At 43.6% G+C, this 26,432-nt stretch overlaps 1 protein-coding gene across 3 annotated transcripts in view; it reads left to right on the top strand.

The window, feature by feature from the left end:
- LOC109882405 (GTPase IMAP family member 7-like) overlaps nt 1-23,189 on the top strand; it is a 34,366-nt gene extending 11,177 nt beyond the window's left edge. Inside the window, exons 1-3 of one of the 3 annotated variants that reach the window (XM_020474503.2) lie at nt 10,337-10,510; nt 12,540-12,637; nt 21,929-23,189. In XM_020474503.2, coding sequence (XP_020330092.1) covers nt 12,565-12,637; nt 21,929-22,803 — 948 coding nt within the window. In that variant the 5' untranslated portion in view covers nt 10,337-10,510; nt 12,540-12,564 and the 3' untranslated portion in view covers nt 22,804-23,189. Of the gene's footprint in view, nt 1-10,336; nt 10,511-12,539; nt 12,638-21,928 lie in introns of those variants that run through there. The other 2 variants (XM_031811149.1, XM_031811148.1) reach the window with 2 other exon arrangements.
- The last annotated feature ends 3,243 nt before the right edge of the window (nt 23,190-26,432 follow it).

Here is a 26,432-nt window from a genome sequence, read left to right as displayed (position 1 = left end):
GCTATCACCATTGAGACCGTGTCTGTGCCTCGACCTAGGTTGGGCAAAACTAAACATGGCGGTGTTCGCCTTAGCAATCTCACTAGGATAAAGACCACCTCCATTCCTGTCATTACTGAAAGAGATCATGATACCGCACATCTCAAAATAGGGCTACTTAATGTTAGATCCCTTACTTCAAAGGCAATTATAGTCAATGAACTAATCACTGATCATAATCTTGATGTGATTGGCCTGACTGAAACATGGCTTAAGCCTGATGAATTTACTGTTTTAGGCCTCACCTCCTGGCTACACTAGTGACCATATCCCCCGTGCATCCCGCAAAGGCGGAGGTGTTGCTAACATTTACGATAGCAAATTTCAATTTACAAAAAAAAAAATGACATTTTCGTCTTTTGAGCTTCTAGTCATGAAATTTATGCAGCCTACTCAATCACTTTTTATAGCTACTGTTTACAGGCCTCCTGGGCCATATACAGCATTTCTCACTGAGTTCCCTGAATTCCTATCGGACCTTGTAGTCATAGCAGATAATATTCTAATCTTTGGTGACTTTAATATTCACATGGAAAAGTCCACAGACCCACTCCAAAAGGCTTTCGGAGCCATCATCGACTCAGTGGGTTTTGTCCAACATGTCTCTGGACCCACTCACTGTCACAGTCATACGCTGGACCTAGTTTTGTCCCATGGAATAAATGTGGTGGATCTTAATGTTTTTCCTCATAATCCTGGACTATCGGACCACCATTTTATTACGTTTGCAATTGCAACAAATAATCTGCTTAGACCCCAACCAAGGAACATCAAAAGTCGTGCTATAAATTCACAGACAACACAAAGATTCCTTGATGCCCTTCCAGACTCCCTCTGCCTACCCAAGGACGCCAGAGGACAAAAATCAGTTAACCACCTAACTGAGGATCTCAATTTAACCTTGCGCAATACCCTAGATGCAGTTGCACCCCTAAAAACAAAAAAAATGTCTCATAAGAAACTAGCTCCCTGGTACACAGAAAATACCCGAGCTCTGAAGCAAGCTTCCAGAAAATTGGAACGGAAATGGCGCCACACCAAACTGGAAGTCTTCCGACTAGCTTGGAAGGACGGTACCGTGCAGTACCGTAGAGCCCTTACTGCTGCTCGATCATCCTATTTTTCTAACTTAATTGAGGAAAATAAGAACAATCCGAAATTCCTTTTTAATACTGTCGCAAAGCTAACTAAAAAGCAGCATTCCCCAAGAGAGGATGACTTTCACTTTAGCAGTGATAAATTCATGAACATGAAAAGATTATGATTATTAGAAAGCAAATTACGGACTCCTCTTTAAACCTGCGTATTCCTCCAAACCTCAGTTGTCCTGAGTCTGCACAACTCTGCCAGGACCTAGGATCAAGAGAGACGCTCAAGTGTTTTAGTACTATATCTCTTGACACAATGATGAAAATAATCATGGCCTCTAAACCTTCAAGCTGCATACTGGACCCTATTCCAACTAAACTACTGAAAGAGCTGCTTCCTGTGCTTGGCCCTCCTATGTTGAACATAATAAACGGCTCTCTATCCACTGGATGTGTACCAAACTCACTAAAAGTGGCAGTAATAAAGCCTCTCTTGAAAAAGCCAAACCTTGACCCAGAAAATATAAAAAACTATCGGCCTATATCGAATCTTCCATTCCTCTCAAAAATTTTAGAGAAGGCTGTTGCGCAGCAACTCACTGCCTTCCTGAAGACAAACAATGTATACGAAATGCTTCAGTCTGGTTTTAGACCCCATCATAGCACTGAGACGGCACTTGTGAAGGTGGTAAATGACATTTTAATGGCATCGGACCGAGGCTCTGCATCTGTCCTCGTGCTCCTAGACCTTAGTGCTGCTTTTGATACCATCGATCACCACATTCTTTTGGAGAGATTGGAAACCCAAATTGGTCTACACGGACATGTTCTGGCCTGGTTTAGATCTTATCTGTCGGAAAGATATCAGTTTGTCTCTGTGAATGGTTTGTCCTCTGACAAATCAACTGTAAATTTCGGTGTTCCTCAAGGTTCCGTTTTAGGACCACTATTGTTTTCACTATATATTTTACCTCTTGGGGATGTTATTCGAAAACATAATGTAAACTTTCACTGCTATGCGGATGACACACAGCTGTACATTTCAATGAAACATGGTGAAGCCCCAAAATTGCCCTCGCTAGAAGCATGTGTTTCAGACATAAGGAAGTGGATGGCTGCAAACTTTCTACTATTAAACTCGGACAAAACAGAGATGCTTGTTCTAGGTCCCAAGAAACAAAGAGATCTTCTGTTGAATCTGACAATTAATCTTAATGGTTGTACAGTCGTCTCAAATAAAACTGTGAAGGACCTCGGCGTTACTCTGGACCCTGATCTCTCTTTTGAAGAACATATCAAGACCATTTCGAGGACAGCTTTTTTCCATCTACGTAACATTGCAAAAATCAGAAACTTTCTGTCCAAAAATGATGCAGAAAAATTAATCCATGCTTTTGTCACTTCTAGGTTAGACTACTGCAATGCTCTATTTTCCGGCTACCCGGATAAAGCACTAAATAAACTTCAGTTAGTGCTAAATACGGCTGCTAGAATCCTGACTAGAACCAAAAAATTTGATCATATTACTCCAGTGCTAGCCTCTCTACACTGGCTTCCTGTCAAAGCAAGGGCTGATTTCAAGGTTTTACTGCTAACCTACAAAGCATTATATGGGCTTGCTCCTACCTATCTCTCTGATTTGGTCCTGCCTTACATACCTACACGTACGCTACGGTCACAAGACGCAGGCCTCCTAATTGTCCCTAGAATTTCTAAGCAAACAGCTGGAGGCAGGGCTTTCTCCTATAGAGCTCCATTTTTATGGAACGGTCTGCCTACCCATGTCAGAGACGCAAACTCGGTCTCAACCTTTAAGTCTTTACTGAAGACTCATCTCTTCAGTGGGTCATATGATTGAGTGTAGTCTGGCCCAGGAGTGGGAAGGTGAACGGAAAGGCTCTGGAGCAACGAACCGCCCTTGCTGTCTCTGCCTGGCCGGTTCCCCTCTTTCCACTGGGATTCTCTGCCTCTAACCCTATTACAGGGGCTGAGTCACTGGCTTGCTGGGGCTCTCTCATGCCGTCCCTGGAGGGGGTGCGTCACCTGAGTGGGTTGATTCACTGTTGTGGTCATCCTGTCTGGGTTGGCGCCCCCCCCTTGGGTTGTGCCGTGGCGGAGATCTTTGTGGGCTATACTCAGCCTTGTCTCAGGAGTTGTCTCAGCCTTGTCTCTCAGTTGGTGGTTGAAGATATCCCTCTAGTGGTGTGGGGGCTGTGCTTTGGCAAAGTGGGTGGGGTTATATCCTTCCTGTTTGGCCCTGTCCGGGGGTGTCCTCGGATGGGGCCACAGTGTCTCCTGACCCCTCCTGTCTCAGCCTCCAGTATTTATGCTGCAGTAGTTTATGTGTCGGGGGGCTGGGGTCAGTTTGTTATATCTGGAGTACTTCTCCTGTCCTATTCGGTGTCCTGTGTGAATCTAAGTGTGCGTTCTCTAATTCTCTCCTTCTCTCTTTCTTTCTCTCTCTCGGAGGACCTGAGCCCTAGGACCATGCCCCAGGACTACCTGACATGATGACTCCTTGCTGTCCCCAGTCCACCTGGCCATGCTGCTGTTCCAGTTTCAACTGACCTGAGCCCTAGGACCATGCCCTAGGACTACCTGACATGATGACTCCTTGCTGTCCCCAGTCCACCTGGCCATGCTGCTGTTCCAGTTTCAACTGACCTGAGCCCTAGGACCATGCCCCAGGACTACCTGACATGATGACTCCTTGCTGTCCCCAGTCCACCTGGCCATGCTGCTGCTCCAGTTTCAACTTCCACCTGAATGTGCTGCTGCTCCAGTTTCAACTGTTCTACCTTATTATTATTCGACCATGCTGGTCATTTATGAACATTTGAACATCTTGGCCATGTTCTGTTATAATCTCCAACCGGCACAGCCAGAAGAGGACTGGCCACCCCACATAGCCTGGTTCCTCTCTAGGTTTCTTCCTAGGTATTGGCCTTTCTAGGGAGTTTTTCCTAGCCACCGTGCTTCTACACCTGCATTGCTTGCTGTTTGGGGTTTTAGGCTGGGTTTCTGTACAGCACTTTGAGATATCAGCTGATGTACGAAGGGCTATATAAATAAATTTGATTTGATTTGATTTGATACAGCCTGGGATTGAACCCGGGTCTGTAGCGACACCCCTAGCACTGTGATGAAGGGCTTTAGACCGCTGTGCCACTCGGGGGGCGGATTGCAGTTCTTTCGATTGATTGTACCACAGTAGTAGTTCAGAAGGTGGTACTGTAGCAGCTCCAGTAGTAGTTAAGAAGGTGGTACTGTAGCAGCTCCAGTAGTAGTTAAGAAGGTGGTACTGTAGCAGCACCAGTAGTAGTTCAGAAGGTGGTACTGTAGCAGCTCCAGTAGTAGTTCAGAAGGTGGTACTGTAGCAGCACCAGTAGTAGTTCAGAAGGTGGTACTGTAGCAGCACCAGTAGTAGTTCAGAAGGTGGTACTGTAGCAGCTCCAGTAGTACTTCAGAAGGTGGTACTGTAGCAGCACCAGTAGTAGATCAGAAGGTGGTACTGTAGCAGCACCAGTAGTAGTTCAGAAGGTGGTACTGTAGCAGCACCAGTAGTAGTTCAGAAGGTGGTACTGTAGCAGCTCCAGTAGTAGTTCAGAAGGTGGTACTGTAGCAGCACCAATAGTAGTTCAGAAGGTGGTACTGTAGCAGCACCAGTAGTAGATCAGAAGGTGGTACTGTAGCAGCACCAGTAGTAGATCAGAAGGTGGTACTGTAGCAGCACCAGTAGTAGTTCAGAAGGTGGTACTGTAGCAGCACCAGTAGTAGTTCAGAAGGTGGTACTGTAGCAGCTCCAGTAGTAGTTCAGAAGGTGGTACTGTTGCAGCACCAGTAGTAGTTCAGAAGGTGGTACTGTAGCAGCACCAGTAGTAGTTCAGAAGGTGGTACTGTAGCAGCACCAGTAGTAGATCAGAGGATGGTACTGTAGCAGCTCCAGTAATAGTTCAGAAGGTGGTACTGTAGCAGCACCAGTAGTAGATCAGAAGGTGGTACTGTAGCAGCACCAGTAGTAGTTCAGAAGGTGGTACTGTAGCAGCAACAGTAGTAGTTCAGAAGGTGGTACTGTAGCAGCTCCAGTAGTAGTTAAGAAGGTGGTACTGTAGCAGCACCAGTAGTAGATCAGAAGGAGGTACTGTAGCAGCACCAGTAGTAGTTCAGAAGGTGGTACTGTAGCAGCTCCAGTAGTAGTTCAGAAGGTGGTACTGTAGCAGCTCCAGTAGTAGTTCAGAAGGTGGTACTGTAGCAGCTCCAGTAGTAGTTCAGAAGGTGGTACTGTAGCAGCTCCAGTAGTAGATCAGAAGGTGGTACTGTAGCAGCTCCAGTAGTAGATCAGAAAGTGGTACTGTAGCAGCTCCAGTAGTAGATCAGAAGGTGGTACTGTAGCAGCACCAATAGTAGATCAGAAGGTGGTACTGTAGCAGCACCAGTAGTAGATCAGAAGGTGGTACTGTAGCAGCACCAGTAGTAGATCAGAAGGTGGTACTGTAGCAGCACCAGTAGTAGTTCAGAAGGTGGTACTGTAGCAGCTCCAGTAGTAGTTCAGAAGGTGGTACTGTAGCAGCACCAATAGTAGTTCAGAAGGTGGTACTGTAGCAGCACCAGTAGTAGATCAGAAGGTGGTACTGTAGCAGCACCAGTAGTAGATCAGAAGGTGGTACTGTAGCAGCACCAGTAGTAGTTCAGAAGGTGGTACTGTAGCAGCACCAGTAGTAGTTCAGAAGGTGGTACTGTAGCAGCTCCAGTAGTAGTTCAGAAGGTGGTACTGTTGCAGCACCAGTAGTAGTTCAGAAGGTGGTACTGTAGCAGCACCAGTAGTAGTTCAGAAGGTGGTACTGTAGCAGCACCAGTAGTAGATCAGAGGATGGTACTGTAGCAGCTCCAGTAATAGTTCAGAAGGTGGTACTGTAGCAGCACCAGTAGTAGATCAGAAGGTGGTACTGTAGCAGCTCCAGTAGTAGATCAGAAAGTGGTACTGTAGCAGCTCCAGTTGTAGATCAGAAGGTGGTACTGTAGCAGCACCAATAGTAGATCAGAAGGTGGTACTGTAGCAGCACCAGTAGTAGATCAGAAGGTGGTACTGTAGCAGCACCAGTAGTAGATCAGAAGGTGGTACTGTAGCAGCACCAGTAGTAGTTCAGAAGGTGGTACTGTAGCAGCTCCAGTAGTAGTTCAGAAGGTGGTACTGTAGCAGCTCCAGTAGTAGATCAGAAGGTGGTACTGTAGTAGCTCCAGTAGTAGATCAGAAGGTGGTACTGTAGCAGCTCCAGTAGTAGATCAGAAGGTGGTACTGTAGCAGCTCCAGTAGTAGATCAGAAGGTGGTACTGTTGCAGCACCAGTAGTAGTTCAGAAGGTGGTACTGTAGCAGCACCAGTAGTAGTTCAGAAGGTGGTACTGTAGCAGCACCAGTAGTAGTTCAGAAGGTGGTACTGTAGCAGCACCAGTAGTAGTTCAGAAGGTGGTACTGTAGCAGCACCAGTAGTAGATCAGAAGATTGTACTGTAGCAGCTCCAGTAATAGTTCAGAAGGTGGTACTGTAGCAGCACCAGTAGTAGATCAGAAGGTGGTACTGTAGCAGCACCAGTAGTAGTTCAGAAGGTGGTACTGTAGCAGCACCAGTAGTAGTTCAGAAGGTGGTACTGTAGCAGCTCCAGTAGTAGTTCAGAAGGTGGTACTGTAGCAGCTCCAGTAGTAGTTCAGAAGGTGGTACTGTAGCAGCTCCAGTAGTAGTTCAGAAGGTGGTACTGTAGCAGCTCCAGTAGTAGATCAGAAGGTGGTACTGTAGCAGCTCCAGTAGTAGATCAGAAAGTGGTACTGTAGCAGCTCCAGTTGTAGATCAGAAGGTGGTACTGTAGCAGCACCAATAGTAGATCAGAAGGTGGTACTGTAGCAGCACCAGTAGTAGATCAGAAGGTGGTACTGTAGCAGCACCAGTAGTAGATCAGAAGGTGGTACTGTAGCAGCACCAGTAGTAGTTCAGAAGGTGGTACTGTAGCAGCTCCAGTAGTAGTTCAGAAGGTGGTACTGTAGCAGCTCCAGTAGTAGATCAGAAGGTGGTACTGTAGTAGCTCCAGTAGTAGATCAGAAGGTGGTACTGTAGCAGCTCCAGTAGTAGATCAGAAGGTGGTACTGTAGCAGCTCCAGTAGTAGATCAGAAGGTGGTACTGTTGCAGCACCAGTAGTAGTTCAGAAGGTGGTACTGTAGCAGCACCAGTAGTAGTTCAGAAGGTGGTACTGTAGCAGCACCAGTAGTAGTTCAGAAGGTGGTACTGTAGCAGCACCAGTAGTAGTTCAGAAGGTGGTACTGTAGCAGCACCAGTAGTAGATCAGAAGATTGTACTGTAGCAGCTCCAGTAATAGTTCAGAAGGTGGTACTGTAGCAGCACCAGTAGTAGATCAGAAGGTGGTACTGTAGCAGCACCAGTAGTAGTTCAGAAGGTGGTACTGTAGCAGCACCAGTAGTAGTTCAGAAGGTGGTACTGTAGCAGCTCCAGTAGTAGTTAAGAAGGTGGTACTGTAGCAGCACCAGTAGTAGATCAGAAGGAGGTACTGTAGCAGCACCAGTAGTAGTTCAGAAGGTGGTACTGTAGCAGCTCCAATAGTAGTTCAGAAGGTGGTACTGTAGCAGCTCCAGTAGTAGTTCAGAAGGTGGTACTGTAGCAGCTCCAGTAGTAGATCAGAAGGTGATACTGTAGCAGCACCAGTAGTAGATCAGAAGGTGGTACTGTAGCAGCACCAGTAGTAGATCAGAAGGTGGTACTGTAGCAGCACCAGTAGTAGTTCAGAAGGTGGTACTGTAGCAGCACCAGTAGTAGTTCAGAAGGTGGTACTGTAGCAGCACCAGTAGTAGTTCAGAAGGTGGTACTGTAGCAGCACCAGTAGTAGTTCAGAAGGTGGTACTGTAGCAGCTCCAGTAGTAGATCAGTAGGTGGTACTGTAGCAGCACCAGCAGTAGTTCAGAAGGTGGTACTGTAGCAGCACCAGCAGTAGTTCAGAAGGTGGTACTGTAGCAGCTCCAGTAGTAGATCAGAAGGTGGTACTGTAGCAGCACCAGCAGTAGTTCAGAAGGTGGTACTGTAGCAGCACCAGTAGTAGTTCAGAAGGTGGTACTGTAGCAGCTCCAGTAGTAGATCAGAAGGTGGTACTGTAGCAGCACCAGCAGTAGTTCAGAAGGTGGTACTGTAGCAGCACCAGTAGTAGATCAGAAGGTGGTACTGTAGCAGCACCAGTAGTAGTTCAGAAGGTGGTACTGTAGCAGCACCAGTAGTAGTTCCTGTTACAGGTGTTTTAACGGGGTATTTTCATGGTCCAATGCCTTTAAAAACACTGAAAGACCCTGGCATATAAAGATGTGGAAGACAAGAGGTTGGAGTGGGAAAAACACTCAGAGTGATTTAAGTGTAGCAGTAGAGTAGATTAATACTGTACAATGAGAATCAACAGACGTCAGATACACGTCCTTTCGTGTATCTGAGTGCAGACACACGTCCTTTCTTTTTACATACAACATGATTGGTTACACTTTACTTGACATCCAGCATCATAACAGGTTATAACATGTCATAATCATGTCTTAATATGTCATAACAGGTTATAACACTTCATAATAATGTCTTATTATGTCATAACAGGTTATAACACTTCATAATAATGTCTTAATATGTCATAACAGGTTATAACACATCATAATAATGTCTTAATATGTCATAACAGGTTATAACACATCATAATAATGTCTTAATATGTCATAACAGGTTATAACACATCATAATAATGTCTTAATATGTCATAACAGGTTATAACACATCATAATATTGTCTTAATATGTCATAACAGGTTATAACACATCATAATAATGTCTTAATATGTCGTAACAGGTTATAACACATCATAATAATGTCTTAATATGTCATAACAGGTTATAACACGTCAATCATGTCTTAAGGCAAGGCACCACAGGCTAATAGGGATTTTTGTTTGTTTACTCTCATCAGGCTGACACTTTACAAGTTCAAAGTAAACACATATGGAAGTTTTTATTTGTTTTTAAATGAAAACCTCATTAAATATGTGCTATTATGTAAATAATAGTGACACCTACATAAGAGTCAAACCCCACAGAACCTACCACTGTAGTTATTTTATGGTTGGTTATGACACCTACATAAGAGTCAAAACCCACAGAACCTACCACTGTAGTTATTTTATGGTTGGTTATGACATCTACATAAGAGTCAAACCCCACAGAACCTACCGCTGTAGTTATTTTATGGTTGGTTATGACACCTACATAAGAGTCAGAACCAACAGAACCTACCACTGTAGTTATTTTATGGTTGGTTATGACACCTACATAAGAGTCAAACCCCACAGAACCTACCGCTGTAGTTATTTTATGGTTGGTTATGACACCTACATAAGAGTCAGAACCAACAGAACCTATATGAAAAATGAATGGTAGAAAAACGATTGGAACCATTTCCCTGTTTGACAGCTGGGTTTTTGGGGTATTGTGACTCATACTGTGGTAATCTATGGAGTTGGAAAGAGAACAAACAGATCTGGGACCAGGCTAGACAAATATAACATTACATTTGAAAATGTAGTTTTATTTGTTATTTAATTTGTAACCTTTTTCTCCCAGAAGGAGACTAAGTCTATGTCTTTCATTTTACCCAAAGATGTGGCCTATTGTAATGGCCGTCGTCGGTGGAAGAAGGTGAGGACCAAGGTGCAGCGTGGTAAGTGTTCGTGAGTTTTAATATAATCAAAACTGAACACAAAATAAAATAGCAACTAGGAAGAACGAACAAACGAAACAGTCCTGTCTGGTGATGACACACAAAACAGAAAATAAACACCCACGAAACACAGGTGGAACAAGGCTACCTAAGTATGATTCTCAATCAGAGACAACTAACGACACCTGCCTCTGATTGAGAACCATACCAGGCCAAACTCAAAAACCAACATAGAAAAACAAACATAGACTGCCCACCCCAACTCACGCCCTGACCATACTAAAACAAAGACAAAACAAAGGAATTAAGGTCAGAACGTGACACCTATCTTCTGATTCTGGCAAGCATCCAAGGTTAAAAAGCAACACCCAATCAGAATTCAGATCCTATCTGTCCTGAGTAGAATAATGTTTGCCTAGCAACACTCTCTCATTGGCTAGAAATTACTAGTTTCTGGGAAAATGAAACTTAACAGAATGTAATGTGAGACACGTTGGGTGCTTTAGTTTCACATGAGATTTAGACCATTCCATTGGTCCTTAAGGTCCTGGCTATGCAAAACCAGCAGGCCCACTGCTTCAGGTCTCTCAGTGACAACAGGGGACAACAATATACAGATCTGTCCAACACTAAAAGTGAGTATTCAACTTAACTACCTTACTAATTAAATGTTGTACAACAATCTACTCTACAGTATTTGAATAACTGTAGCACAATATTAAGTTGACATTTTATTGATACCAGGTCTGTTAACATGTATGCATAAATAGTCATATGATTGCATCACTTAACATCAAAATGTCAAAACAATATAATCATGTAGCTGTTAACAATCACATTCTGCTATATGTGTGTATTCATACACATCTTAATATTGTAGAACAGTGAAAGAGGAAACATGGTTAGACTTTTACCTGAAACATTTACCTTGATTAGTGCAGAGATAGTGCAGTATACTGTACCTTGTTTAGTGGAGAGATAGTGCAGTATACTGTACCTTGTTTAGTGGAGAGATAGTGTAGTATACTGTACCTTGTTTAGTGCAGAGATAGTGTAGTATACTGTACCTTGTTTAGTGCAGAGATAGTGTAGTATACTGTACCTTGTTTAGTGCAGAGATAGTGCAGTATACTGTACCTTGTTTAGTGCAGAGATAGTGTAGTATACTGTACCTTGTTTAGTGGAGAGATAGTGTAGTATACTGGACCTTGTTTAGTGGAGAGATAGTGTAGTATACTGGACCTTGTTTAGTGCAGAGATAGTGTAGTATACTGTACCTTGTTTAGTGCAGAGATAGTGTAGTATACTGTACCTTGTTTAGTGCAGAGATAGTGTAGTATACTGTACCTTGTTTAGTGCAGAGATAGTGTAGTATACTGTACCTTGTTTAGTGGAGAGATAGTGCAGTATACTGTACCTTGTTTAGTGCAGAGATAGTGCAGTATACTGTACCTTAATTAGTGCAGAGATAGTGCAGTATACTGGAACTTGATTAGTGCAGAGATAGTGCAGTATACTGTACCTTGATTAGTGCAGAGATAGTGCAGTATACTGTACCTTGATTAGTGCAGAGATAGTGCAGTATACCGTACCTTGTTTAGTGGAGAGATAGTGCAGTATACTGTACCTTGTTTAGTGCAGAGATAGTGCAGTACCTTGTTTAGTGCAGAGATAGTGCAGTATACTGTACCTTGATTAGTGCAGAGATAGTGCAGTATACTGTACCTTGTTTAGTGCAGAGATAGTGCAGTACCTTGTTTAGTGCAGAGATAGTGCAGTATACTGTACCTTGTTTAGTGCAGTATACTGTACCTTGATTAGTGCAGTATACTGTACCTTGTTTAGTGCAGTATACTGTACCTTGTTTAGTGCAGAGATAGTGCAGTATACTGTACCTTGATTAGTGCAGAGATAGTGTAGTATACTGTACATTGATTAGTGCAGAGATAGTGCAGTATACTTACCTTGTTCAAGGAGGCTGATCTTGGGTCAACACCCATCTTATAGCAGGTTGTTGCTGTGAGGGACACACCTGCACCTGTCAACACCTGTCAGTACTTACCAAGGTCACGTTCCACTGCTTAGAGGTTGCATGTATCAACCAATGGATGACTGATAGATTGCTAAAACACATGATGTGGTTAGCTGATATATAAAATACCTATCCAGGTGTTGTAAGATCTGCCGTCAGCAACATCTGAGCAGAGGAACAGAGGAACACATCCTTTGTGTTCAGACACCTCCTGATTTACACATTTAGCACTGGTTTCAGTTATACTGATTCCACTTAATTATTGTCTGAACTGTTCCTGTCTGTCAACACAGTAGATGTGATGTTTGATAGTAATGGGAACACGATCTCTAACTGGTCTATCTGGTCTTAACAGCAGCAGCCAGGCAACGGTAGAATAATAACCATGTTTAGGATGTCATTTGACACGCCCCATATGAGTACATTATGTTCACCTGATGTAGGCTACGTTGTTAGGGAATGTACTGTGTTTATCCACAGTTATACAGCATATCACTACTTTTTTATAGTTTATAGTTTCATAGTTTTTAAAATTATTATCTGTAAAAGTAGAAACTCTGCAGAACACTGCATGAGGCACCGAAGAAATGTGGACTTTGTTTTTTGCAATGACGTCATCGTCTGTTTCCAAGTTTTTGATTGGCTGCAGTTTTAGTAATGGAACGAGGAAGAGGAAGGATTCTGTTCCTGTTGACACTCTGTCTGCAAGACTTCACTGGTGAATGCCAAGGTACACACACACACACACAATACACACACACACAATACACACACACACACACACACAATACACACAATACACACAATACACACACACACACAATACACACACACAATACACACACTCACGCATATATATATGCATGGACTTACACAGAGTTTTCAGTAGCCTTTTATCAAGACACCCACTATCAGTGTTAGCAGTTGATGTTACTCTTCAATAACACAGACCCCAAAGCAAATCAGCGGTAGAAAAATAGGTTTATTCAAAGAGGACAAATCATAGATGTTATGCTGAGAGGTAGATGTTCATTCTCCCCTGTCCTCAGTGATTCTCTCCTCAGTGATTCTCTCCACAGAACAAAGGGACAGGATGTAGTGTTATAACCCAACCATAGCCTGTGGTTGACCAGTTAGAATTCCTTGCAATAAAACTGGGCCAATGGCAAAATAACAAGTAACCTATTTCAGTCTCAATGTCTAGACAAATTTCTCCCATGTCTCTGACCCATTGATCAATAATTCCCAATTACAGAAAAAACACTATTTTTATTGATCATAAGTAATCGATTAACCTCTCGTCCTCTGCGTTGTGTAGTTATCGTAACATATTCTTACACTCCCCCCTAGACCATTTTAAAAAGAAATATACTTAAAATGTATTTTTGGAAAAATAATAGAAAACATTAGCATTAAGCATAAAATCATTCACATTAAACACATTACATTTCTATAAAACACGTTCGCCCTGGAAAGAAGGTCACCAAAACGCAGCGTGGTAAGTGTTCATTGTAATTTAATAAATAAACTGAACACTGAAACAACAAAGAGAGTGAACGAAACAAAACAGTTCTGGCTGGTGCAGACACACAAAACAGAAAACAACTACCCACAACAGACAGGTGGGAAAAGGCTACCTAAGTATGGTTCTCAAGCAGAGACAACGATAGACAGCTGCCTCTGATTGAGAACCCTACCCGGCCAAACACAGAAATAGAAAACATAGAACACCAGACATAGAATCCCAACTCTCTGACCAAACCAAAACAGAGACATAAAAAGGATCTCTAAGGTTCAGGGTGTGACCATGTACATAGAATCCCAACTCACTCTCTGACCAAACCAAAATAGAGACATAAAAAGGATCTCTAAAGGTTCAGGGTGTGACCATGTACATAGAATCCCAACTCTCTGACCAAACCAAAATAGAGACACAAAAAGGATATCTAAGGTCAGGGTGTGACCATGTACATAGAATCCCAACTCTCTGACCAAACCAAAATAGAGACATAAAAAGGATCTCTAAGGTTCAGGGTGTGACCATGTACATAGAATCCCAACTCTCTGACCAAACCAAAATAGAGACATAAAAAGGATCTCTAAGGTCAGGGTGTGACCATGTACATAGAATCCCAACTCACTCTCTGACCAAACCAAAATAGAGACATAAAAAGGATCTCTAAGGTTCAGGGTGTGACCATGTACATAGAATCCCAACTCACTCTCTGACCAAACCAAAACAGAGGCATAAAAAGGATCTCTAAGGTCAGGGTGTGACCATGTACATAGAATCCCAACTCTCTGACCAAACCAAAATAGAGACATAAAAAGGATCTGTAAGGTTCAGGGTGTGACCATGTACATAGAATCCCAACTCTCTGACCAAACCAAAATAGAGGCATAAAAAGGATCTCTAAGGTTCAGGGTGTGACCATGTACATAGAATCCCAACTCTCTGACCAAACCAAAATAGAGGCATAAAAAGGATCTCTAAGGTTCAGGGTGTGACCATGTACATAGAATCCCAACTCACTCTCTGACCAAACCAAAATAGAGGCATAAAAAGGATCTCTAAGGTTCAGGGTGTGACCATGTACATAGAATCCCAACTCTCTGACCAAACCAAAATAGAGGCATAAAAAGGATCTCTAAGGTTCAGGGTGTGACCATGTACATAGAATCCCAACTCACTCTCTGACCAAACCAAAATAGAGGCATAAAAAGGATCTCTAAGGTTCAGGGTGTGACCATGTACATAGAATCCCAACTCTCTGACCAAACCAAAATAGAGACATAAAAAGGATCTCTAAGGTCAGGGTGTGACCATGTACATAGAATCCCAACTCACTCTCTGACCAAACCAAAATAGAGGCATAAAAAGGATCTCTAAGGTTCAGGGTGTGACCATGTACATAGAATCCCAACTCACTCTCTGACCAAACCAAAATAGAGGCATAAAAAGGATCTCTAAGGTCAGGGTGTGACCATGTACATAGAATCCCAACTCTCTGACCAAACCAAAATAGAGGCATAAAAAGGATCTCTAAGGTTCAGGGTGTGACCATGTACATAGAATCCCAACTCTCTGACCAAACCAAAATAGAGGCATAAAAAGGATCTCTAAGGTTCAGGGTGTGACCATGTACATAGAATCCCAACTCACTCTCTGACCAAACCAAAATAGAGGCATAAAAAGGATCTCTAAGGTTCAGGGTGTGACCATGTACATAGAATCCCAACTCACTCTCTGACCAAACCAAAATAGAGGCATAAAAAGGATCTCTAAGGTCAGGGTGTGACCATGTACATAGAATCCCAACTCTCTGACCAAACCAAAATAGAGGCATAAAAAGGATCTCTAAGGTCAGGGTGTGACCATGTACATAGAATCCCAACTCTCTGACCAAACCAAAATAGAGGCATAAAAAGGATCTCTAAGGTCAGGGTGTGACCATGTACATAGAATCCCAACTCACTCTCTGACCAAACCAAAATAGAGACATAAAAAGGATCTCTAAGGTCAGGGTGTGACCATGTACATAGAATCCCAACTCACTCTCTGACCAAACCAAAATAGAGACATAAAAAGGATCTCTAAGGTCAGGGTGTGACCATGTACATAGAATCCCAACTCACTCTCTGACCAAACCAAAATAGAGGCATAAAAAGGATCTCTAAGGTTCAGGGCGTGACAATGTTTTACTTGATGTTACAATAAGAAATAGATTTCAAACAAAGTTATAGAAAATAAGTATTAACAGGTGTAATGATGATGTCCCTTACGATTCCTACCACATCCTGAATTTGAGGAAACTCACAAGAAAAAATAATTGTCTACAAGACAACAATAGTCAATTGTCCTATTGACAAGGTAATCATTCACCAAAGTGACCAGCTCTTCCACACTGGTATCAGTCCAACATAGATAACTATTAGAGATGATGTTCTGACAGTCTGCCAGTAGTGAGGAATTCTTCTTGAGTTCCACTGGTTGATAAGGACGTCTCTAATGAACACTTCACCGGTGATCTTGTATCATTTCAGGTACAGTCGTTGGGTCAAGGGATATTGCTGCAACTTCCGGCGTTAGATTCTCATAACCTGTAACGAAGGAAACAATAATGAAAGTAACGTCCTGGTTTCAAGAGAAATGTATATTTCACATAGAGTAAGCATGTCCCGATTTTCATGAAAACGTTAGACATTTCACCTAGATTTCCCGACGACTGCGGAGTACAACATATACAACATAAAAGCTTATCAGGTTCTGATCATCTTAGTATACTTCTTCACCTGAGATTGTCCCCCGATTGCTAATCAATCAGTTCTTTATTCTCCAGTCTCCGCTTTGTCATCAACATGGAAAACCTTGCAATGAGTGACATGTATCCATCGGGATTTTCCCTGGACTTTCACTGCTGACCATATTATGAGCAACACTTGATAATGACCTTCCCATTCTGGCCATATTGTCTCTATTACATGTGTTTGTTACCATCACCCACTGTCCTGGTACTACGTCACGTCCCCCTTCAGGAGTCCCACGTCTCTGTTACATTTTGTTTGTTACCATCACCCACTGTCCTGGTACTACGTCACGTCCCCCTTCAGGAGTCTCACGTCTCTGTTACATGTGTTTGTTACCATCACCCACTCCTCCTGGTACTACGTCACGTCCCCCTTCAGGAGTCTCACGTCTCTTTTTACTTGTCTGTCTGATTTCACCAATCAGATTTTCAGCTGTGTTTTGTGCGTTTCCGTTCTCAGTATGATGGGCTTCAACTCATCGTGAGAAACGATCAACAATGACCAGCACATCTTCCTGTCCTTTACATTTGGGCAGCGTATTGTAGTCAAGCTGTAGATGTCTGCAGGGTCCTGGAGGGGCTCGTTGTGTCTGTACTTCCACACGTCTCTTGGTGTTGTTTTCCATACAAAGTTGCAATTTGCCACAACAGCCTCAGACTCTTTCCGCACACCAGGATTTCACCGTTTGCCCACAAAACGATAAACTATCTTGTCCACACCAATGTGTCCCAAATAGAGGTCGATGGCCTATTAATTAGGGCCGATTTCAATTTTTCATAAAAATCGGTAATCGCCATTTTTGGACGCCGATTATGGACGATTACATTGATCTCCACGAGGAGCCTGCATGGCAGGCTGACCACCTGTTACGTGAGTGCAGCAAGGAGCCAAGGTAAGATGCTAGCTAGCATTAAACTATCTTAGAAAAAACAATCAATCTTAACATAATCACTAGTTAACAGCCGGTTTATAATGTTGACTGATGTCTCTGTCCAGTCGTGACAGCCTGTCGATGATGTCGTCGTAGTTTTGTCTTTCCCAGTCCATAGTTGTGGAAACAAAAGTTTTTCACTGCTGGGTGATTACACTCAATTCCTCCAAAAATGGAGCACCTTCATCTTCCATGTTGGGTAACCTACTGTGTCTAACCACCTCTGCTCTAAACCTCGGAGGCGCTACCAGGAGACAGGCCTGTACATCAGGAGACGTAGAGGAGGCCGTAGGAGGGCAACAACCCAGCAGCAGGATCGCTACCTCCGCATTTGTGCAAGGAGGAGCAGGAGGAGCACTGCCAGAGCCCTGCAAAATGACCTCCAGCAGGCCACAAATGTGCATGTGTCTGCTCAAACGGTCAGAAACAGACTCCATGAGGGTGGTACGAGGGCCCGACGTCCACAGGTGGGGGTTGTGCTTACAGCCCAACACCGTGCAGGACGTTTGGCATTTGCCAGAGAACACCAAGATTGGCAAATCCGCCACTGGCGCTCTGTGCTCTTCACAGATGAAAGCAGGTTCACACTGAGCACATGTGACAGACGTGACAGAGTCTGGAGTTGCCGTGGAGAACGTTCTGCTGCCTGCAAATATCAAATCAAATCAAATTTATTTGTCACATACACATGGTTAGCAGATGTTATTGCGAGTGTAGCGAAATGCTTGTGCTTCTAGTTCCGACAATGCAGTAATAACGAACAAGTAATCTAACTAACAATTCCCAAAAAAAACTACTGTCTTATACAGAGTGTAAGGGGATAAAGAATATGTACATAAGGATATATGAATGAGTGATGGTACAGAGCAGCATAGGCAAGATACAGTAGATGATATCGAGTACAGTATATACATATGAGATGAGTATGTAAACCAAGTGGCATAGTTAAAGTGGCTAGTGATACATGTATTACATAAGGATGCAGTCGATGATATAGAGTACAGTATCTACGTATGCATATGAGATGAATAAGGGTAAGTAACATTATATAAGGTAGCATTGTTTAAAGTGGCTAGTGATATATTTACATCATTTCCCGTCAATTCCCATGATTAAAGTGGCTGGAGTAGAGTCAGTGGCATTGACAGTGTGTTGGCAGTAGCCACTCAATGTTAGTGGTGGCTGTTTAACAGTCTGATGGCCTTGAGATAGAAGCTGTTTTTCAGTCTCTCGGTCCCAGCTTTGATGCACCTGTACTGACCTCGCCTTCTGGATGACAGCGGGGTGAACAGGCAGTGGCTCGGGTGGTTGATGTCCTTGATGATCTTTATGGCCTTCCTGTAGCATCGGGTGGTGTAGGTGTCCTGGAGGGCAGGTAGTTTGCCCCCGGTGATGCGTTGTGCAGACCTCACTACCCTCTGGAGAGCCTTACGGTTGAGGGCGGTGCAGTTGCCATACCAGGCGGTGATACAGCCCGCCAGGATGCTCTCGATTGTGCATCTGTAGAAGTTTGTGAGTGCTTTTGGTGACAAGCCGAATTTCTTCAGCCTCCTGAGGTTGAAGAGGCGCTGCTGCGCCTTCTTCACGATGCTGTCTGTGTGAGTGGACCAATTCAGTTTGTCTGTGATGTGTATGCCGAGGAACTTAAAACTTGCTACCCTCTCCACTACTGTTCCATCGATGTGGATGGGGGGGTGTTCCCTCTGCTGTTTCCTGAAGTCCACAATCATCTCCTTAGTTTTGTTGACGTTGAGTGTGAGGTTATTTTCCTGACACCACACTCCGAGGGCCCTCACCTCCTCCCTGTAGGCCGTCTCGTCGTTGTTGGTAATCAAGCCTACCACTGTTGTGTCGTCCGCAAACTTGATGATTGAGTTGGAGGCGTGCGTGGCCACACAGTCGTGGGTGAACAGGGAGTACAGGAGAGGGCTCAGAACGCACCCTTGTGGGGCCCCAGTGTTGAGGATCAGCGGGGAGGAGATGTTGTTGCCTACCCTCACCACCTGGGGGCGGCCCGTCAGGAAGTCCAGTACCCAGTTGCACAGGGCGGGGTCGAGACCCAGGGTCTCGAGCTTGATGACGAGCTTGGAGGGTACTATGGTGTTGAATGCCGAGCTGTAGTCGATGAACAGCATTCTCACATAGGTATTCCTCTTGTCCAGATGGGTTAGGGCAGTGTGCAGAGTGGTTGAGATTGCATCGTCTGTGGACCTATTTGGGCGGTAAGCAACTTGGAGTGGGTCAAGGGTGTCAGGTAGGGTGGAGGTGATATGGTCCTTGACTAGTCTCTCAAAGCACTTCATGATGACGGATGTGAGTGCTACGGGGCGGTAGTCGTTTAGCTCGGTTACCTTAGCTTTCTTGGGAACAGGAACAATGGTGGCCCTCTTGAAGCATGTGGGAACAGCAGACTGGTATAGGGATTGGTTGAATATGTCCGTAAACACACCGGCCAGCTGGTCTGCGCATGCTCTGAGGGCGCGGCTGGGGATGCCATCTGGGCCTGCAGCCTTGCGAGGGTTAACACGTTTAAATGTCTTACTCACTTCGGCTGCAGTGAAGGAGAGACCGCATGTTTTCGTTGCAGGCCGTGTCAGTGGCACTGTATTGTCCTCAAAGCGGGCAGAAAAGTTGTTTAGTCTGCCTGGGAGCAAGACATCCTGGTCCGTGACTGGGCTGGGTTTCTTCCTGTAGTCCGTGATTGACTGTAGACCCTGCCACATGCCTCTTGTGTCTGAGCCGTTGAATTGAGATTCTACTTTGTCTCTGTACTGGCGCTTAGCTTGTTTGATAGCCTTGCGGAGGGAATAGCTGCGCTGTTTGTATTCAGTCATGTTACCAGACACCTTGCCCTGATTAAAAGCAGTGGTTCGCGCCTTCAGTTCCACACGAATGCTGCCATCAATCCACGGTTTCTGGTTGGGGAATGTTTTAATCGTTGCTATGGGAACGACATCTTCAACGCACGTTCTAATGAACTCGCACACCGAATCAGCGTATTCGTCAATGTTGTTGGCTGACGCAATACGAAACATCTCCCAGTCCACGTGATGGAAGCAGTCTTGGAGTGCAACATCATCCAGCATGACCGGTTTGGCGGTGGGTCAGTCATGGTGTGGGGTGGCATTTCTTTGGGGGGCCGCACAGCCCTCCATGTGCTCGCCAGAGGTAGCCTGACTGCCATTAGGTACCAAGAGGAGATCCTCAGACCCCTTGTGAGACCATATGCTGGTGCAGTTGGCCCTGGGTTCCTCCTAATGCAAGACAATGCTAGGCCTCATGTGGCTGGAGTGTGTCAGCAGTTCCTGCAAGAGGAAGGCATTGATGCTATGGACTGGCCCGCCCGTTCCCCAGACCTGAATCAAATTGAGCACATCTGGGACATCATGTCTCGCTCCATCCACCAACGCCACGTTGCACCACAGACTGTCCAGGAGTTGGCGGATGCTTTAGTCCAGGTCTGGGAGGAGGTCCCTCAGGAGACCATCTGCCACCTCATCAGGAGCATGCCCAGGCGTTGTAGGGAGGTCATACAGGCACGTGGAGGACACACACACTACTGAGCCTCATTTTGACTTGTTTTAAGGACATTACATCAAAGTTGGATCAGCCTGCAGTGTGGTTTTCCACTTTAATTTTGAGTGTGACTCCAATCCAGACCTCCATGGGTTGATAAATTTGATTTCCATTGATCATTTTTGTGTGATTTTGTTGTCAGCACATTCAACTATGTAAAGAAAAAAGTATTTAATAAGAATATTTCATTCATTCAGATCTAGGATGTGTTATTTTAGTGTTCCCTTTATTTTTTTGAGCAGTGTATATATTTATAACCTCCGTTAAGGATTATAACCTCTTATTTTTCAAAACTGTAGGGCCTGGTTACCCATAACTTGTGTTCACTTCAAAAGCTTGTTGAAGTCTTACATTACCCACGTGTCAAAAATTGCTACTCAACTAGCAACTCACTTCTTTGCAAAAAGAAGGTTTCACAAAAAGGACTCAACCCTTTTTAATAAAGGACTTGAACCTTATACATCAACCCCGGTGTCCTGGCTAAATTCTCAAGCTGTCCCTCATACCATCATGATCACCTAATCATTACCAGCTAACAATAGGCTCAGTCAAATAACGGTAAAATAAAAATAATAAAAATAAATCGTTCTAGACTCACCCAGCAATATGTTAGCAGTCAATCGGGAAATTAAGAGTTGAATCCAATGGGTTGAGCTCAAAACTCTCTCTCTCTCTTTCCCCTGGATCAATACACAGTTGAGTCTTTCCTTGTTGTTGGTTACGACCAATTCATCTGGGTCACGGCACCAAGTGTTAGCAATTGATGTTACTCTTCAATCACACAGACCCCAAAGCAAATGAGGGGGAGAAAAATAAGTTTATTCAAAGAGGACAAATCATATATGTTTTGCTGAGAGGTAGATGTTCATTCTCCCCTGTCCTCAGTGATTCTCTCCTCCGTGATTCTTTCCACAGAACAAAGGGACAGGATGTAATTGTATAAACCTACCCTAGCCTACAGTTGACCAATTATAATTCCTTGCTATAAAACTGGGCCAATGGCCTATTTCAGGCTCGATGTCGAGACAAATTCCTCCCATGTCTCTGACCCATTGATAAATAATCCCCTATTACAGAAAAAACACTATTTCCATTGATCGTTGGAACTCTATTGACGTCTAGTCCTCTTGACCTTTAGTCCTTTGTGTTGTGCATTTATCTTAACATATTATTGCAAAATCAACAATTTCTTGTCTGTTTCCACAGTTTCAGGGCAGCCCTCTAACCTGAAGATAGTTCTGCTGGGGAAGACTGGATCAGGGAAGAGTACAACAGGAAACACTATCCTGGGGAGAGAGGTGTTTAAAGCAGGGGCTTCTCCAGTGTCTGTGACTGCACAGAGTGAGAAACGGAGTGGAGTGGTGGATGGGAGGAAGATTGATGTCATCGACACCCCGGGACTCTATGACACAACAATGTCTAAAGAAGAGATGAAAAGTGAAATAGTCAGGTGTATAGAAATGTCAGTCCCAGGACCTCACGCCTTCCTGCTGGTGATCAGACTGGGGAGGTTTACAAAGGAGGAGAGGAACACTGTGAAGTGGATCCAGAAGAACTTTGGAGAAGAAGCCTCAATGTACACCATCATTCTGTTCACACATGAAGATCAACTAGAGGGGAAATCAGTGGAAGAGTTTCTGGCTGAGAGCAAAGAGTTACGGAAACTCATCAATATCTGTGGGGGGAGATATCACTCCCTAAACAATGACAAGAGAAAACACAACACTCAGGTCACAGAGCTGCTGAAGAAGATAGAGGAGATGGTGAAGAAGAATGGGGGAAAACACTACACCAACGAGATGTACCAGGAGGCCCAGATGAAGATCGAAGAGGAGGAGGAGAGGAAGAAACAGGAGAAGAAGGAGAGAGACAGAGAGAGGAGACAGGAGGAGGAAGAAAGAAGAAGAAGAGAAGAGAAATTGAATGAGTGCAAGTGGTCAGCGTTTGCCAGTATGGCTGCATTGGGGTTGGGAGCCATGTTCAGCTCTCCATGGTCGTTAACAGCAGGGGCTGCATTAGCCGCTGTTAAAGGCTATCAGTGCATGGACACCTATTTCACCTCAGAAGACAAGGAGAAATAAGATGTCCACATCCACCATCTCAGATTGTTTTGAAATTAAGATGAATTATTGTGTTATATAATATACATAGAATTTGATCTCTGAGACATTTAATAAATAAATTAAATTTATTGTGCCCAAATTTGACATTTTAATTGATAGGATTCATATACTATTCAATAAATATAGTACCCAACATCTGATCTGGATCCAATTTTTCCCCAACAATGACTAAGAACAAAGAATGGTCAAAAGCCTCAGATCAGATGTTGGGTATTATTTCACACTAATGACTTGTTATCTGGAGGGCGGCCATTTGCATCTCCCCAATGGTCCTAATGTGGAATCTGTAACCATGCCGATATCATGGACAGTAATGGTTTGAGAACATTCCAAGATTTGGAAGATACATACACATTACCAGATACATACACATTACCAGATACACACACATTACCAGATACATACACATTACCAGATACATACACATTACCAGATACATACACATTACCAGATACATAGACATTACCAGATACATACACATTACCAGATACATACACATTACCAGATACATACACATTACTAGATATATATACATTACCAGATACATACACATTACCAGATACATACACATTACCAGATACATAGACATTACCAGATACATACACATTACCAGATACACACACATTACCAGATACATTCCCATTACCAGGCAGCTCTTTAGGATTCATATACTATTCAATAAATATAGTACCAAACATGTGATCTGGATCCAATTTTAACCCAACAATGACTAAGAACAAATAATGGTCAAAAGCCTCAGATCAGATGTTGGGTATTATTTCACACTAATGACTTGTTATCTGGAGGGTGGAATCTGGAGGGTGGAATCTGTAACCATGCCGATATCATGGACTGTAATGGTTTGAGAACATTCCCATTACCAGGCAACTCTTTTTGTTTATATTTACAACTCAGGTCAGGTATGGTGGCCTGTAGAGTCCCTTGGGAAACCCAACTACCGAACCATCCAATGTTGGGATTTATAAATAAATGATCTGGGGCTCCTGAAAGGACTGATCTCTATAACATACGTGTTATATATGTTAACTTCTGAAAGGACCTATCTCTATAACATACGTGCTATATATGCTAACTTCTGAAAGGACTGATCTCTATAACATACGTGTTATATATGTTATATGTTAACTTCTGAAAGGACTGATCTCTATAACATACATGCTATATATGCTAACTTCTGAAAGGACTGATCTCTATAACATACGTGTTATATATGTTAACTTCTGAAAGGACTGATCTCTATAACATACGTGTTATATATGTTAACTTCTGAAAGGACTGATCTCTATAACATACATGTTATATATGCTAACTTCTGTAAAGTGGTAAAACATTGTAAACAACCCCCCCCCCCCTCCCTTGTTGTGCCAGCAGATTTTGACCGCCTCTGGTCCCATACTAGACGACATTTACATAATAACCATGTTGCTTCAATTATTAGAAAGGATCATCTCTGAAAATGCATATCATTCTACTATAGAGAGTCTCCTGGTCACATGACCTTGTAGAGAACGATACACTAACAGACTCACAGACTTTATCTTCATTTCCCCATTTAATGTCTATGATGTACTAAGTTAAAGAGTTGAAGAAAAAACAAAAAATATCCGTAGCTGATTCACATAATCCCTTTTTACTCTCTGCACCACTTATCACAGAACCATTGACCGATGTATTTTAACTTGACAGTTGTTTCTGGTGGTGTCCTTATGATCTGTAAAGCAGGACATGTCCTCCCCCTAAATAAAGCAGGACATGTCCTCCCCCTACATAAAGCAGGACATGTCCTCCCCCTACATAAAGGAGGACATGTCCTCCCCCTACATAAAGCAGGACATGTCCTCCCCCTAAATAAAGGAGGACATGTCCTCCCCCTAAATAAAGCAGGACATGTCCTCCCCCTAAATAAAGGAGGACATGTCCTCCCCCTAAATAAAGGAGGACATGTCCTCCCCCTACATAAAGGAGGACATGTCCTCCCCCTAAATAAAGGAGGACATGTCCTCCCCCTAAATAAAGGAGGACATGTCCTCCCCCTACATAAAGGAGGACATGTCCTCCCCCTACATAAAGGAGGACATGTCCTCCCCCTACATAAAGGAGGACATGTCCTCCCCCTACATAAAGGAGGACATGTCCTCCCCCTACATAAAGCAGGACATGTCCTCCCCCTACATAAAGGAGGACATGTCCACCCCCTACATAAAGCAGGACATGTCCTCCCCCTACATAAAGGAAGACATGTCCTCCCCCTACATAAAGGAGGACATGTCCTCCCCCTACATAAAGGAGGACATGTCCTCCCCCTACATAAAGGAGGACATGTCCTCCCCCTACATAAAGGAGGACATCCTTCTGACTTACATAACTACCGAACAATTTGAAAATGATCTTGCCTTCACAAAGTACTATAATCCCTGGCCAACTGTCAACTAAGAACATTTTTAACTTCCCACTCTATTCTTAATGTGAACCAATCAGGTTTTAGAATCCCATCTATTCTTAATGTGATCCAATCAGGTTTTAGAATCCCATCTATTCTTAATGTGAACCAATCAGGTTTTAGACCTGGACAGAGCACAGAGCACAGAGCACAACATTCCTTGCATTTTGTTTCCCTGGAGCGTCTAGTGCAGGTTAGGACTCTGGTGTTGAATTATTTCAATGAAGATTGTATTTTACAATTTTTTTCTCCACAATTTCGATCTTGTCTCATCGCTGCAACTCCCCAATGGGCTCGGGAGGCAAAGGTTGAGTCATGTGTCCTCTGAAACATGACCCACCAAAACGCGCTTCTTAACACCCGGAAGCCAGCCGCACCAACGTGTCGGAGGAAAAACTATTTAACTGACCACCGGGTTAACCTGCATGCGCCCGACCCGCCACAAGGAGTCAGTAGAGCGTGATGAGCCAAGTAAAGCCCCCCCCCTGGCCAAACCCTCCCCTCACCCGGACGATGCCAGCCTATTGTGTGCCATCCTATGGGGACTCCCGATCACAGCCAGTTGTGATACAGCCTGGGATTGAACCCGGGTCTGTAGCGACACCCCTAGCACTGTGATAAAGGGCTTTAGACCGCTGTGCCACTCGGTGGGCGGATTGCAGTTCTTTCGATTGATTGTGGTGGTTTGTATGGTGACATTGTGGTGTTGAGGTTGTTCTTTGTGCTTATATTTATTCTCCTTGTTCTATTTGTCATGTTAGTTTTTCTTCCTGTTTGGGAGAAAATGTTTGTATTCAAGGCACCGTTGGGAATGTGACCCTGGTCTCATTTGGGCTACCCTCAATAAGTTAAAGTTAAAAAATAAGAAATGTATAAACAATTATTGGAAAGCTCATATTCTGAGCTAACCATTCAAAAAGTATGGTCCACAGATCTATTTGAATCTGAACAACCCTTTAACTGGAACAGAATATGGAAAAATATGGCATCCTGTAATCTGAACCATCAATTTATACATTGCGTGCAACCCAATCATCACCAAGTTGTACCAGGGTGCTGGTGGTATGAACGAAGGCATGACTGGTGAATTCACTGATGCTGGTGGTATGCCCGAAGGCATGACTGG

The sequence above is a fragment of the Oncorhynchus kisutch genome, unplaced genomic scaffold (genome assembly GCF_002021735.2).
Source record: "Oncorhynchus kisutch isolate 150728-3 unplaced genomic scaffold, Okis_V2 Okis01b-Okis20b_hom, whole genome shotgun sequence".
NCBI classification, from domain to species: domain Eukaryota; kingdom Metazoa; phylum Chordata; class Actinopteri; order Salmoniformes; family Salmonidae; genus Oncorhynchus; species Oncorhynchus kisutch.
Note: the sequence above shows the minus strand (reverse complement) of the source record. Positions and strands in the feature narration are given on the sequence as shown.